This window comes from the organism of the source record quoted next, unplaced genomic scaffold, assembly GCF_019419815.1.
Source record: "Pyrus x bretschneideri cultivar Hongxiangsu unplaced genomic scaffold, Pyrus_bretschneideri_v1 Contig3, whole genome shotgun sequence".
Classification (NCBI taxonomy): Eukaryota; Viridiplantae; Streptophyta; class Magnoliopsida; order Rosales; family Rosaceae; genus Pyrus; species Pyrus x bretschneideri.
Window position 1 is genome coordinate 11,456,363 of NW_025999612.1, and position 16,082 is coordinate 11,472,444.

A 16,082-nucleotide genomic window follows, 5' to 3' on the forward strand; every position below is an offset into this window, starting at 1 on the left:
AATTTCAAACATGACACGTTAATACGACTCAAACAAGCATATGGACGGTAATGTGATTAAATTGAGCGCAATCACTTTTGTGTCGAAATCGTATTTGTGTTGCAATCGTGTCAACCTGTTTAACTTACTTGAAAATGTTGGCTCATATCCAAATCAAATCAGCAGCCATGGAAGAGGACTCGTCTTATTGCACTTGAATTCAAATTTCCCTTGTATGGTAATTTAAAATATCATTTACTCAACTCGAGTGAAAAAATAACTCATAACACCCTAGTATATTTTTTTCATAATTTAAATCTCTGTCTTATCTCAATTCTTTTTGACACATGCATATCCAGTTCAACTTTCTCTTTTTTTAATATAAATTAGTGTAAAATATTTATATTAAAATAATAATAAAAATGATCTCAATCATTCCCTCTCACGTTCTCTTGCCAACGTACGTAACACATGAGATGTTCCACACCACATTACTACACTACAAAAAAGATGATGTATCAACTGATGATCAAGACCACAGCCGTTGTTAGCTTGCGATTCGTTAATTATATTCGGTCATTGCATATCGTGTGATCAGAAATTATTTTAAATATTTTTACTTAAAGTTAAATACAAACAGTATCTGACAAAAACTAACAGCACAATATAGGATCAATGCACACGATTTACAGATCCACAAGATCCTCACCAAAAGGATCCGGAGAGAATCCAATTGGAAAGGGAATGATGATCCTCTCCAGATCCTCACATTGTGTCCATTTATCGTACATTGTGCGGTCATAAATCATTTTAAATATTTTTATTTAAAATTAAACACAAACATTATTTGACGAAAACTGACCATACGATATAAGATAAACAGACACGATATAAGGATTCCTAAAATCCTCACAAAGAGGATCCGAAGAGAATCCTCATTCATGTTCGTTGTTCTAGTCCCCATGACATGAAACCAGTTTGATTTTTAACAATGACTGGTTTAAAAATATTTTTAAAATCGTGAAATGAAGCTTATGAAAGATTATAATATTTAGTAAAAATACAAATATGGTGATTCCCACAATAAGTACATAATTGATGTTTATTGCATGATTGGTGCTACTTGTATGAAAAATTTGAAATGCTTCTTATAATAAGAACATAATTAATACTTCTTGCTTGAAGAACTTTTTTTGAAACTCAAAATTATATTTTCAAAAAGCTCTTATAATTATAAAAACGCTTCTAAATAAGTCCATAACTTTTACAATTAACACAAAACGACATGGTGACGTAAAATCCGCGATAGGTAATTGCCTTCAGTACAAACCAAGAAATGAACAGTGTTAAAAATTGTACACATAACGAGATAGAGAAGAAAAAAAGGAAAAGGGACGCCGACACCACGCACACAGAGCCACTATCACCGCGCACCGTCAACATCACCAAGTTTTTTCATTTTTTTTTTTTTTTTTTTTTTTTTTTTGTGTATCTAGATATTTACCCACATTTCCTGTTTTCTCACACCCTCATCCCATTTCTCACTCTCTCTCTCTCTCTCTCTAGATTCAGCTGGAGCTAGCTTGCTTTGAGCTCCATTGTTAACTTACCACACACTACTCTCTCTCTTCAACCATGGCTGCCCTAGCTTTTGCAGCTCTGCTTCTCTTAGCCATGGCTGGCCAGTCAAGTAAGAACACATTTATGTATTTTCCATATAATTTTTTTTAAGTGAAATGGGTATTTTTTTCAACACCATATTTTCCACACTGTACTTACCTAATCAAGCCTGTAAATTTTTTATTTTATTTAAAAAAAATACCATTTTTCCTTACTAGTTCAGTGTTCATTTTCCTTCATTTGTTTTTCTAATTTCTAATTTGTATTTATGTTAAAGATTTCATATTTCTCTTAAAGTTTGCATTTTTGGGCTTTTTTTTTTCAGAAAAAGAAAAATAGATCTGATCTTTGATCTTCCTGCCATGTATAAACTCACCCCTTTTAATATTTTGAGCCTCTGATTATTTATTTGTTTGTGGGAATTATATTTGTATAGGTGCAAATTGGTGTGTTTGCAAAGATGGAGACCCTACGGCCCTGCAGAGGGCACTGGACTATGCCTGTGGAGCTGGGGCAGATTGCAACCCCATAAAACCCAATGGAGTTTGCTACAACCCCAACACTGTCAAAGCTCACTGCAGCTATGCTGTCAACAGCTATTTCCAGAAGAAGGGCCAATCCACTGGCACTTGTGACTTTTCTGGCACTGCAACCCCTACCGCCACTGATCCCAGTAAGTCCCCAGATCCTTCTCTTTTGGGTTCATTTTTTTGTTAAATTTTGGGTTGATTTTTTTGTGTATGGATCAGTTAGATTAAAGGTGGTAACTTTTTTTTTTACCATTCCATGGTGTTTTTACAGGCTCAAATGGTTGTACTTACCCTGCCAGTGCCAGGTATGGTTAATTTGGACCAATTTTTTTTTTCCATTTTTCATGGATTTTATTTGGTTTTTTATTATCTTTTTGGTTAATTATTTCTGCTTGAATCTTTTGAATGCCATCAAGTTACACTCCACAGTCCACAGAGTTTACTCTTTGGATTTCAAATTTTAGGGCTAAGCTGTAAGTAGTGAATTGGGAGTGCTGCTTTAGGGCAAAGCTTAAGTAGAAATGCAGGAAAAGCACTTTTCTTAAAAGACAAAAATATGATTTGCAGGGACAAAGAGTTACCAAACTCCATATATTAACTTTGCAGTAAAAAACTTGGTTAATTTTGTTTTCTGCTGTCTACTGTTTTCTTTGTGAATATTTTTAATACGGAAAATGATTTTCTCATACTTTTTTATCCTCTTCTGCATTCCGTAGATTCTCGTTTGCTTTATATAACTATAAAAATAACGTTTGGATAAGAAGAACAATGGTGTGGGGAAATCGTTTTCCTTCATTGTACCTCGTATCATCCAACACCCTCCTTTTTCTTTTTTGCTTTGATCAATCTAAATTATCTAATAAGCTCTTTTTATATTTTCGACTGGTGTTGAAATTTGCATCATGGTGTTAAAATTTGCCCATGTATTGGTAGTTGAGCTCAGTAAATTTTGGAAAATGATCCTAGCCAAATTCTTTTTCTCAAGATCCGGAAGATCTCTTGATCATGATCGTTTATAATATATTAACGATTAGTTTCCGTTACAAACTATTTATATTAAATTTTAAATTTTAAATAATTTCTGATCGCACGATATACGATGAACGATAAGGATCACGAAATCTTCCGGAACTCCAAAAATCCTTTTCCGTAAATTTTGCCAAATAATTGGGATCCAATGCGTTTTTTTTAACCCCAAAAGGGGGTAAAGTGGTTAAATTGTGTTGAAAGTAACAGTAAAAAGGGTAAAAAAAATGTTGTCACAGACACAGAATGACATCTGTCCCTTTGTTATGCAAAGCCATCATCTTTTTGGCTTTAGGCGCCGTACACTGCCTAATGCAAATGCATGGTCTGTGATCAGAGTCAGAATTCAAAAGTAACGGCCACAAAAAACTTTGGTGAAGGAGTTTTTTGTCCACATCTGTGATGGGCAGATTTTGTCCGTCACGAAAAGCATAGTACCACGTCCATGGTGGGACAATAGATATTCTGAGGATTCAAAAGCTACATCATAGCCTTGGATGCTCAATCTTTTGAGATCTGAGCCAGCTTTTTTGAAGTTTTGTTTTCTCGACTTTAATCTCACTTCACCGTTTTTTTTGGTAGCACTAATCTAAACTCGGTTTTGGTTTTGGTTTTGTTTTTGTTTTTGTTTTTGTTTTTCTTGCTGTTTTTACATCGTTTATGATAACTTTACCGGATAAGTGGCGAAGGACTTTCATACACCTCTCGGGATGTCACTATGGCGTCTCGGGCTAGTGTCATGCGTATTATGACTATTATCCGAGAGGGACTTACATGCGCCTTCTCGCCACTTATAATACAATGCCATGTGAATCGCATGTAATTATCCACTTGGGTAAGAGTCATAAAACTCATGCATTACTCTTCCTATCGTTTCTTCTACCTCTGATGCATCTCATTCAACTGTAAAAGATTTCTAATTTTTAATTAGTATGTTAAACTAATTTTTTATTCAAAAGCTTTCCCGAAAGGTCTTAGATTAGATGCTAATGTACTTTAAACTACTTTTGTTTAAAAGAAGTGTTATGCTCGTTCCTCTCATACATTGGTGGATTTTGAGAGATGGGGCCTACTATAGATAATTATTAATTATCACCTCCTAAACAAGGAAAAAATTTTAAGTATACCAGAAATACGACCCTGATACACCAAGTATCATACATTCAATGACTTTGAACCGGCATGAATTTAAATCAGCTTACACGATGTTACATGCCTAAATATGCTCCGAAAAACATGTGTTCGCGTTAAGATGCAAACATTCCTGTTGTTCTTGGCTATAGGATGGAACTTTTAAAAATCTTCGTGACGTTGTTGCATTGCACAAATAGTTCATTGGCTTCGTATTCGAAGGGCAACTTTGAATAGTTATTGATCTTTCTGAACTTTTTTTTTGAATAAGCTTGCGTTTCCAGCATCTCTCTCCAAGGCTGACTGCTTTTGCAATATCGTAGGTCCTACACAGCATAAAGCTTATCTCGAAGAATGCTGTGTAGGACCTACGATGAGCTTTATGATTGCACGGTCTCTGTTCAGCCACTGCGTAAACATGTGGGAGCGTAAATTTTCTTGTAAAATCATAAACTTGTTTATCTTCCATGATTTTTTGTTTTGTATGTTCTCATTCTGTATGCTTCACGTGATCATATGCTTGCAGCTTCCGTTCTGGCATTTCTAGGTTTTGTGTTTGGTGTGTTAAATATTTTTTCTTCTTTGTCCTTCAGCTCATCCGGTACTACTCCGACAACACCATCCACGGGAACCGGCACAACCCCAACCACCGGCACTCCCCCAACCACCGGCACAACCCCGTCCACCGGCACAACCCCGTCCACCGGCACAACCCCTACCACCGGCACAACTCCTACCACCGGGACAACCCCTACCACCGGGACAACCCCTATCACCGGCACAACCCCCACAACTGGCACAACACCCACAACTGGCACAACACCTACAGGCACCACCCCGTACACAGCGACTCCTGGAGTACTAGGAGGCATTGGCACGGGCGTAGGGCCATCGGGAGCTGGCATCAACACGGACGACAGCGGTGGGATTAGATCTGTTGACACTGCTAGTTTGTTTTCTTCTCTCATAACCCTATTCTTCTCAGGCTTGATGCTTTGGTGGGGCTGAAAAGGAATTTAGAGGCTGCGAGGAGGAGGAAGATGGGGTAGGATGTGCAATTATGAACATCTTAGGGAACATCCTTGCTAAGATTTTTGTATTTTTGTATCTTCATTGCCCTTCTAAGTAATTAAGTAACCGTATTATGTGGGAAAAAAGCAGCTGTGGGGAAAAGCAGATGGGCTTTTGATTCCTTTTTGGGTCTTTGTGAAGCAGCTGTCTCTCGCTCTCTGTTTTTTCGTTTGTACAATAGATTTAGATCTAATCTGAGAGTGTACTAGCTAGTCTATTAATTCGATGAGTATTTCATGGTTTGGTTTACTGAGTCACTTCTCCTTGCAAACAAATCATAGATTGACTCGCGTTTGTTGTTTTGTGTTTACTAAGCATGCACGCGTTAGATTGGTTCGCTTGTGAGTAAGAATGACTTGTTGCATGTCTAAATCAGGCAATGTTCGTCATAAGAACAACCATACCTTTAGGTGCATTTTTGTGAATCCGAGTAATCAATACCTCTTCATTTGTAAGTTAGAGGTCTTAGGTTCAATTCTAGCCAAAAGCGAATTTGAACTACATATTTGTTAACTCATTGTGAAGCTAAGCTTACCATATTTCCCTTACCGTAGATAATACCGTTTGTTTAAAACAAATGATTAGGTGCAGCAAAACCTGTCAAATTAGAGGTTGGAAGCAACTATTATTATTCGAGTTTAGGAGTGATTTTTTTTTTTTTTTTTTTTTTTTGGAGTATAGATCAAAACAATTTTATTATGAAACTTATTACACAGTTTATGAAACTTACAACACTTTTATGAAATTTATTACACTGTTTATGAAATATTATGACATTATTTAGGAAACTAATTTACTACACTGTTTATGAAAAATTACGACACTATTTATGAAATTTAACGGTGCTACACTGTTTATGAAACTTAACGGTACTACATTGTTTATGAAATTGTATGGTACTACATTCTTCTCACTCTTCTTCTTGAATTTTCTTGGCACATTGTCACCTTCCAAATGCATTTCTTCTTCTAATTTTCTTCAATACTCATCAAATTTTCTCTATATCTCTTCAGTTTCTTAACTTTCTATACCAATTACTTAATTTTCTTCTATTGTCCGCCCATCTGCGGCTTCCTCTTCTTGTCACATCCCGCCCCGGGTGGGACGACTTCCCGGGCCCGCTCCACCACCGTAGCACGATATTGTCCGCTTTGGGCCCCCACCACGCCCTCACGGTTTTGTTTTTGGGAACTCACACGAGAACTTCCCGATGGGTCACCCATCCTGGGAATGCTCTCGCGCGCTACTCACTTAACTTCGGAGTTCCCATGGAACCCGAAGCCAGTGAGCTCCCAAAAGGCCTCGTGTTAGGTAGGGATGAGAATATACATTTAAGGATCACCCCTGTGCGATGTGGGATGTCACAATTCACCCCCCTTAGGGGCCCGACGTCCTCGTCGGCACACTCGCGACCAGGGTTAGGCTCTGATACCAAATTGTCACATCCCGGCCCGGGTGGGACGACTTCCTGGGCCCGCTCCACCACCGTAGCACGATATTGTCCGCTTTGGGCCCCCACCACGCCCTCACGGTTTTGTTTTTGGGAACTCACACGAGAACTTCCCGATGGGTCACCCATCCTGGGAATGCTCTCGCGCGCTACTCGCTTAACTTCGGAGTTCCCATGGAACCCGAAGCCAGTGAGCTCCCAAAAGGCCTCGTGTTAGGTAGGGATGAGAATATACATTTAAGGATCACCCCTGGGCGATGTGGGATGTCACACTTCTCCTCCACCTACAATCTTAACTTTCTACACAACGTGTTATTATGTAAGTGTTGGGAAATTTTATTTTTTAACACAAGACTCTCACCACTTGTATAGAGATGTGGTGTATCACTCCGTGTTCTAAGCACATTGAAAAATCTCTCATCATCTTGACTACTATTGGGAAACATCACCACAAAAATAAAACTGGGAAAATGTAATTCAATTTGAAGTCTTTATCTTATTCTATGAAAATAATAATAATAATGGCTTAATGTTAGTTGACAATGGGGAGAAAACATAGTGGAAATGGGGGGTGGAGTGGGGTGTATGCGCGCTAGCGCATTTGGTGTTATTTATTTATTTTTTATTTTGTCCCTTATAATAAAAAAAAGTTAATGGATGGTTTTTTATTAAAATGCAAAATTTTGAAACTATTTTCATTAGTTTTTCTTAAAATTTATAGGGCACTAAGTATTTTATTTCTTGCACATGTACCTGAAAGCTCAAAGAGGTGTCATTAATTCTAAAAACTAAATCATTGTCCCAAATAATTGTAGAGAAGTATTTTAGGTCAACTTAAAGTTTTATTTGTGATATTGCATATTTTGTAATTATTAACCATTATTACTACAGGTAGTGTATTTCTTTAAGGTAAGACTAAAAAAATTATAACTTATTACAATGTAGTGTTTATTCATATATAATATAATATATATACTCAAGTTCGATCGTGCCAAAATTTTCTATGATGTTAATGAAGTTACTTTTATAAAGCATTATTTTAGAGAGTTTTTTCTGTAGTTATAGTTGAATCTTAATTTTCCATATTATATATATATATATATATATTTATATAGAAATTGTTATCAACACTTCAAAAATTTTATTTTACACTTGAAATTTTTTATATTTAAAATAAAAAATACACTTGTAACTTGTGAAGAGTGTGATTGCCACATCCCTGCCCGGGCCCCCACCACATCTCGAGCTTGACTCCACCGTAGCACGATATTGTCCGTTTTGGGTCTCGACCACGCTCTCACGGTTTTGTTTATGGGAACTCATACGAGAACTTCCCAGTGGGTCACCCATCATGGGATTGCTCTCGCGCGAACTCTCTTAACTTCGGAGTTTCGATAAACTCCGAAGCTAGTGAGTTCCTAAAAGACCTCGTGCTAGGTAGAGATGGGAATATACATATAAGGCTTACATGATGCACTCCCCTGGACGATGTGGAATGTTACAATCCACCTCCCTTAGGGGTTTGACGTCCTCGTCAGCACACTTCCAGGCATGGATTGGCTCTGATACCAAATTGTCATATCCCGGGCTCGACTCCGCCGTAGCACGATATTATCTGTTTTGGGCCCCGACCACGCCTTCACGGTTTTGTTTTTGGAAACTCACACGAAAACTTCTCAGTGGGCCATCTATCCTAGGATTGCTCTTGCGCGAACTCGCTTAATTTTGGAGTTCCGATGAACTCCAAAGTCAGTGAGTTCCCAAAAGGTCTTGTGCTAGGTAGAGATAGGAATATACATATAAGGCTTAGAGGATCCACTCCCCTAAACGATGTGCAATGTTACAGTAAATGAAATTTTTGAAGTGTCAATATCAGTTTCCTTTATATAAATTGAGGAAAACACATTATCATGGGGGTCCATGATAACCTGGCCTTGAGCAAATAGAGCTTTTAATGTAGAATTAATTTCCCTCACCAACCTCCACCAAATGGCTAAAATTCCTTAAGTCAGCAGAATCATCTTTCTGCATCGCCAGATGATATTTTCACATCACAATTTCAATATTACCCTGATAAAGCACCTAAAAGCCAGGGCAATATTAGTTTTCCAAGTCTTGTTTGTGTATTTTAATTATCGGATTTTCTAACGTGAGAAATTTTAGAATGAATCGGCCCATGACATAAATCAAAATCATAATTCATACTATGCGCCAGTGTATACAAGACAAATTGTCGAAGATATTGCAATGTTTTTCACTTTCGTCGTGTCACTGAACTCATTTGTTCTTACGTCTGCACGTTTGATTTCTAAAACTTAATAAGCTTAACCTAGTTTTTGCCAAATTCTTCCGCCAACAGATACATGGAGCATTCACACCCAACCGGAAATCGCAATGAAATATGAAATTCTTTATGGGGCCGGACTGGATCCTACTGTGGCCATGATGTGACGACTAGAGTGACGTAGGTGACCTAACGGAATATTTGGGGTAAAATCGAGAGTGATGATATTCTAATATTCTTACCGCTGACCTAGATGGTGGGATAAAACATTATTGTCGTACGTTAAAAAAAAAAAAAAAAGTAAAAATTAGGGTTTAGGGATTCGAGAGATTGCCCACATGGTACACCAATTTTTCTAAGGGGGGTTTGATACAGTTGCCTAGGTTTTAAAATTTTGAGATTAAACATTTATGCCTTTTAAAGTTTTGATTAAACATTTTCCTACAATTTAGGTGCCACATGGATTAGAAGTAGCCTTTTTTATAATTTAAATTACCCAACTTGCCATTATATAAATACACCCTTTTAATTCCTAGATAATACATCAAAACTCCTAAAATATTGTAGAATTTAATTCCAATAAAAAGTCTTTCAAAATACCCATGATTGCAACTTGCCATTATATTTAATATACCTTTCAATTTTCTTAGATAATATCTCAAAACTCCTAAAATCTTGTAGATAAATATTGTAGTATTCAATTTTAATAAAAAGTCTTTCTGAAATGTAGATTTCTTCTTAGCACATATTTGATACGTTTAATCAAATTTCAAAATAGAACCAATGTTTAATCTAAAGAGTATTAGAAAAGTGCAAGGGATTCTAATCGTCCCTAATTTAAATGCATTTGGTAAAGATTATTCTATTATTTGTCGAAAAAAAATTATAAATCACTTCTTTTTTTGGCTTTTTGTTCAAATGTCACTATAATTATTTTGATACTATTTTTGTAAATTTGATATCCAAGAGGCATTTCTCTTTGAAGACCTTATGAAATAATGAATTATAAATTATAATTGCCGAAATGATCACTTCCAGATATTTCTTAGTTGTCATTATTTGATTTTGATTAGTGCAATAATTGATATTTGTAGAATCTTTTTTTTTTCCTTTAAAAAAGAGGGACAACTGGTGATAAGCCGTGATTATTTACCTTTTTCGGGTCCGGAGAGGTTATACGAAATTTCACACTATCCGTAACCGTAGTCAAGCAAACTCACCGGTTATTTGTAAAATCTTTGACCATATGATGATAATTGGTCTTAAATGTTATCAGTTTTTTTGGGCCACAGCTATCGTGGCCCAACCTCTCTTTGGGCCTAAGGCCTAATGCCAAGTCCCATTTTTTGATCTTATAACAAATTACACTTTCTATTTATTGTTTCGACTAGCAATCGGATGATTCTGTATAAATGTTGTCTTGGGAGAACGCACCTAGGACATTTCTTTGGATTGAAATATTTGCTAAACTAGAGGGCTTAATTTGAAAAAATTTCTCGCGTAATCAATGCACAATATTAGTGACATCAGTCTCCAATGAATATTAGTTGCGTGTTTAAAAAAATAAATCATGTGTCAAATAAACTTTTCACGTGTTATCTTTCGTCTAGCTAACACAATTGAAAAAAAAATTAACTTGGCTCCTCAAAAGATAAGGAGGAATTCCTCCTCAAAACACATCGCTGCCTATCCACAGTATAAATAACTATTTATCTATACAAAAAGTTAATGAATATGAGATTGTTTAGTAATCGATTGTCAATGTATTTGCTAAAGTTACTTAACTAAACGTCCTCATTTTTAAATGCTTTTTTTTTTTTTTTTAAACAAAAATACAGTGATTTATGTTCGATTATGAACTGTTTAGAGGAGAAATTCCTTGTGTTATCCAAGCATGATAAAATTCATAATGTCACTGCTGTTTTTTAAGGCAGTGATATTTACACGTTCTCTTTTACGTTTTATATCTCTCTCAATTTACAATCGTCAAACCGAATGAATTAAAGAAGAAGAATGACAAAAAATTAAAAAGAAAATATAAGAAGTAGTAAAAACGACATTACATTTCTGTGCTGCCATTCGAGCTCCATCGGAGTTTGCAGCTCTAAACGCCATTAGAGATCGCACGAAGAACGAAAGCATTGTTTTTTACTACAAAATTGAGACCTCCTAGAAAAACCCACATGGTAAAGTCCCCAAAACACCTTTCTCTTTCGCCAATATTTCACATTCTTTACATTTGGGTCCTTCTGCCTTTACTTTCATCGTATTTTTGCTTTACTTTATTTAAGGGGGAAAGGACTGTGATGGCTGCTCTTTACTGTTCGAACTTCAATGCTGTTTGTTTGTTTCTTCGTTCCCTCAATTTTTTTTTTCTACTGTAACGTCTGAAATTATCACTTATGTTTGGTAATCTGAATTTTGCAACATTAGCTGATTAGCGACTAGATAGAGTTAGAGCGGGAGTCTTGGCGCAATGAAAAATTGTTTCTTTGTGATCGAAAGATCACAGGTTCAAGTTGGAAATAGCTTATTTGTAAAGCAAGATGAAGGTTTCTTAAGATAGACTTCCCGACCTGGCCAATCGGTTGGAAATCATTTTTTTTAGCTACTAGCTAGTGTTGAACATGAATTTTTAGTATGTTACGGTCTATCTTATACATCAAAACTTTTAGCGATTAATTTTTTATATTAAAATTCAAAAACTAAGATCTAACGGGGAAAAATTCTAATTTTCAGTAGAATTTGCGGTTGAACAGTTGGTGGGTGTGTATATGCGAATTATAGATGAGACTTTGGCTGTTTATGATGTATTTTGGGTGAAATATGATTCCTTATACACTTTCTAAGTGCTTTGATTTGTAGAAAACCTCTCATGTCACAGCGATATATTGCTTCTTTATCTTTCTCACGTGTCACTTGGAAGTCAAATGATGGGTGAAAAGAGAGAGAAGCAATATATCCCGGGTGTCAAGCAATTTGGCTCTTGCTTTTCCTTCAATCATTTTGAGGTCTACTGCCACTTGCTTGTTTTGTATTTGTACCAACAATTTACTTTGTACAAGATTCTATAGTGTTTCGGAACATATGAAACTTTTTAACCGTTAAATCTTGGTTTTGTGTTTTTAAACAAAGATTTACGGTTAAAACACCCGGAGTATCCCATACTCCGGGGCACCCTAGAAAATCCCTTATAACATATGATGGCGTTTCTTGGGAAGTCTTCAAAATTGAAATGGGTGATTTAAGAACACACTGTTCTGACAATCCATTGAAACTGTACAAAATATGTACTATAAAGCACACCTCCATCTCAATAAGCATAACTTGAAGGCTGCCCCAAGAACTCTGGCTCATTATTTACAATACCAAGATGGAGCACATTTTGAACATCCTCCCTAGTAACTTGTTCTCCATAACCTTGCCTCTGGGGATAAAAATAGCACCTGATGGGACATAAAAAGTTTTGATTTCTGTGTTAATCTGAGTTTTATTGTTCCTATACATAATGTTTGCTTGCTCTCTCTGGAGTCAGTATTCATATATATATATATATATATGTGTGTGTGTGTGTGTGTTTGTATGTACATATCGTGCTCGTAAGTTCGTAACAAGAACTTGGTAAACTATCCTTGGAAGAGGTAGGCAGTTGCAAGTTCCAATAGCTCTATCTTAGAGCTATGGTTTCTGCTGCTGTTGCAAGTTTTTGTTGTCCCAATTTTTCAGTCTCCTTATACTTTTCATAATGCTCATTAAAATCGACCTGTTAATCGCCAGCATCAAGCGACATTAACTCAGATTGCGGTGTTTAAAGCGCCTTAACTGTTTTTTAATTAGTTTTGAAGCCATGAGTTTGATCAGTATGTACTTCCAGAAAGAATCTGAATCCACTTGAAACCGCATAGGTTATATGCGCTGTATAATGATTTGTTCTGGATGTCTATATCGACTATATGTTCTATTCTTTATATATATACGAGGCATATGGAAATATTTCTACGAAGAAACCTTTCTGTAATATATAATTTGATCTTCTTATTCTGTAGGACAAACCTTGTGAGGTATGTGGCGGTATAGGCTCTGCAGAACTGATTGCTACTTGCTTTCAATGTAACAAAGCTCGGGAACACATGTATGATTTATCGTTACACTCATTCCATAAACTCGTCACAGTTAAAGGATCGTATTATTCTAAAGACTTGATCAGATCCTTGTTTGCTTGGTTGCCACCCGCTTCCAGTACAACTTAGACCGTTTGATCTGTATCTATATCGTCAAAGTTCATTTGTAAAACTAAGAGATTGTGCATTTTTTGTATAACCAATTCGGGCACTTGTTCTAAACCGGTTACTGTTTTGATTTCCAGATATTGCATGAAAATTCTCCTTATGTTTGTTCCAGAAATTTGGGTTTGTGAAACATGCAGTTATGGAGGTATAGCCACTAAAAAATCTGTCAGAAAGGAACTCTCTCACATGGCTTCAGGATCAAACACCTTTGAGATGGTTCGCTCTGAAATGTCGCCATCTATGCGCTCCAGAAGGCTTACTGAAGAGACCGGCAGCTCAGGTCGCCTTAGAAAGCAAATGTCACCAGGAACTGGCAGAGTAAAGTTTATTCCTATTGAAGCTATTAGAATGTCGTCATCTGGAGCACAAAGAGTGGAGCTTTCTTCACCGCGTAAATTGCACTCAAGCTCTGGCCGAGTAGATGCCAGGGTGACAATGTCCAGAAGGACTACCACTGAGTTTAAATCAGCCCCGAAAAAATCCTCTTCGGAGAAGGTGAAGGAAACTTACAAAAGGGTACCTGCTGGACGTGTCAAGCTTTTCGGACATGGCAGTGAAGGAATCAGTTCAACCACTCAGGCACAAGAGTCTAAATCATGCACTGAATTAAAATGTAAGATAACTCAAACATCAATTGCAAGACAATATTTTTTCGAAACTGTTGACATACAGACGGGCCAAAGTTGAACGCTGCAGTTGTCTCAAATCTTTAACGCATTACATATCGAGTATGCTTGGGAATCGGCTCTTGAATGCGTGTGTAGATGTCACAGATCCTCTCTTTAAGCGTTATGTTAACCGTAAATGTTGCAAGCAGGTGTTTATGTACTTCCTATTTATGATTGACCTTCCGATTTCTGTTTCAGATAAAGCAATTCCTATCGAGTACAAGAATCAAGTTCTTAGAAAGAAAGAGTCACCGGATACTCCGTGCATCAACGATCCAGGCAAGAGAAAATTCTCTTACTTTATATAACGTTTTGGTGTGCAATGTGGTCCTTAAGTTATGTCATTGAACATGTGTTTGCGCAGGAGGTAATTTACGTGCTGATGCTAGACCGAAGAACTCTGACTTTCAAGGATGTGATCCGCTGAACATTTTGCCCAAACCAGAGATAAATCTGCCAACTCACCCAGTTTTAGATGCTACTTGGTGGTGAGTACCTCATACTTCATGAAGTTGCACACTCATTTATCTATTCTGAAATTGCCATGTTCCTGCCATGATCTGATAAATATTGCTTGTTTGGTGATTGTGATTAGCGGAAGCCTAGAGATCCTTGGTACGGTTTCTTGTGGTCAATTTTATGATGGATTCCGAGCTCATATCCTGGAAAAAGTTCATCCAAAAGCTTTAGAGTGTTCAAGGCTCATGCCTAACGTGCTCCGGTGCACGTTGCTCCCTTGTTGCGACTGTTGGGCAGAAATCTTTCAGAATTACAGTCCTACCGTAAATGATATGGCGCTGTTTTTCTCCCCTGGCGATTTCGAGAGGTCTGTTCATGAACCAAACCTCTAGTGCTTAATATGCAATTGATAAATAGATGATGGTATGCTAATTGAGGAAGCCTGAAATCATAATGTAGGTCTAAACAGCAGTACTTTAGCCTATTGGAACTTCTAGAGACGCAAGATATGGCGCTGCAGACTAACTATAAATGGCGTCAGTCTATTGATTTTCTCTTCTAAAAGGCTAGATAAGGACTCTTATGGTGAGTGTAATTATATCTTCTTTCAACGTACATTGAATCTAAGGAGTTATTCAATCTAATCCAATGCTAGACACCAAAAGAAGACTATATGTCTTCGAGTATCATTGTATCTATTCATTTGAGTCGTCGTTTTCTTAGGATCGGACGTGGAATCCTTCCTCTGGGGAGCATATTACCCCACAAAAGGCCGTCTGGCAGCTCCACCCCTTCTGAACTACGACTCCCAAGCAAATGCGGCAAATGTTGAGCAATGAGCAGCCTTTCTCAGAAGTAACAGAGTTCAATGACTGTCGCATTCCTCCAGGGTTCTCTAAGCAAGCTGCCGGTGATGCTGCACGCGACACGATTTAACAAATTCGATGGCTAATCCGCCGTCGGTGTGGTTCTATGTAAATCCTTTATAAGAGTTGAAACACTTCCTGTGAAACAGTGGAACTAGAGATGCTTCCATCTACACTACAAAATGCCACTGAAAAATGGGTAAAACAGAGAAATGGGTTGCATAATGTATGCTATGAGATCACTTGTTATAACGTGGTGGGATCTTTCGCACAACTTTTTTTACCCAACTTCTAATACACGTTTTTTTAGAGATTACTCTGTGATGTATTTTAACGATTGCATTTTGATTTTGTTTATTTGATTAGGTACATTACTATGATTTTACACATGTCTATGCATAAACATACAATAGTGTACCTTAAACAATGTGAAGGTACCTAGCGATTGAAGAAACTTAAAATCTAATATGATTTTTCATTCGGATAATGTCAGGTAGACCAATTTTTTAAACTAAATTTTATAAACCAAATAACGTGATTGTCGATTATTGGATTATTACTTAAATATTAACTAACGTATTTATTTCTTATTGGTGATAGATCATATAATTTGCATAGGTAGTTTACCATTACTCTTTTCATCATAATATAAGTGGCGGCTCTAGCGCCACTTCTTGTACGTGGTGGTGGTTGGTGAAAAATCTTAACA

The 16,082-nt window shown here is 36.8% G+C and overlaps 2 protein-coding genes across 2 annotated transcripts; both read left to right on the plus strand.

Moving 5' to 3' along the window:
- The first annotated feature begins 1,504 nt into the window (after nucleotides 1-1,504).
- On the plus strand, nucleotides 1,505-5,606 carry LOC125479761 (PLASMODESMATA CALLOSE-BINDING PROTEIN 3-like). Its single transcript, XM_048589616.1, has 4 exons — nucleotides 1,505-1,669; nucleotides 2,036-2,272; nucleotides 2,401-2,434; nucleotides 4,880-5,606. The coding sequence occupies exons 1-4, from the start codon at nucleotides 1,615-1,617 to the stop codon at nucleotides 5,292-5,294; spliced, it is 741 nt and encodes a 246-aa protein (XP_048445573.1). The 5' UTR covers nucleotides 1,505-1,614; the 3' UTR covers nucleotides 5,295-5,606.
- Nucleotides 5,607-11,170: 5,564 nt separating this feature from the next.
- LOC125479861 lies at nucleotides 11,171-15,702 on the plus strand. Its single transcript, XM_048589964.1, has 8 exons — nucleotides 11,171-11,277; nucleotides 13,138-13,223; nucleotides 13,458-13,993; nucleotides 14,247-14,327; nucleotides 14,413-14,536; nucleotides 14,644-14,874; nucleotides 14,967-15,092; nucleotides 15,231-15,702. The coding sequence occupies exons 1-7, from the start codon at nucleotides 11,275-11,277 to the stop codon at nucleotides 15,067-15,069; spliced, it is 1,164 nt and encodes a 387-aa protein (XP_048445921.1). The 5' UTR covers nucleotides 11,171-11,274; the 3' UTR covers nucleotides 15,070-15,092; nucleotides 15,231-15,702.
- Nucleotides 15,703-16,082: the final 380 nt, after the last annotated feature.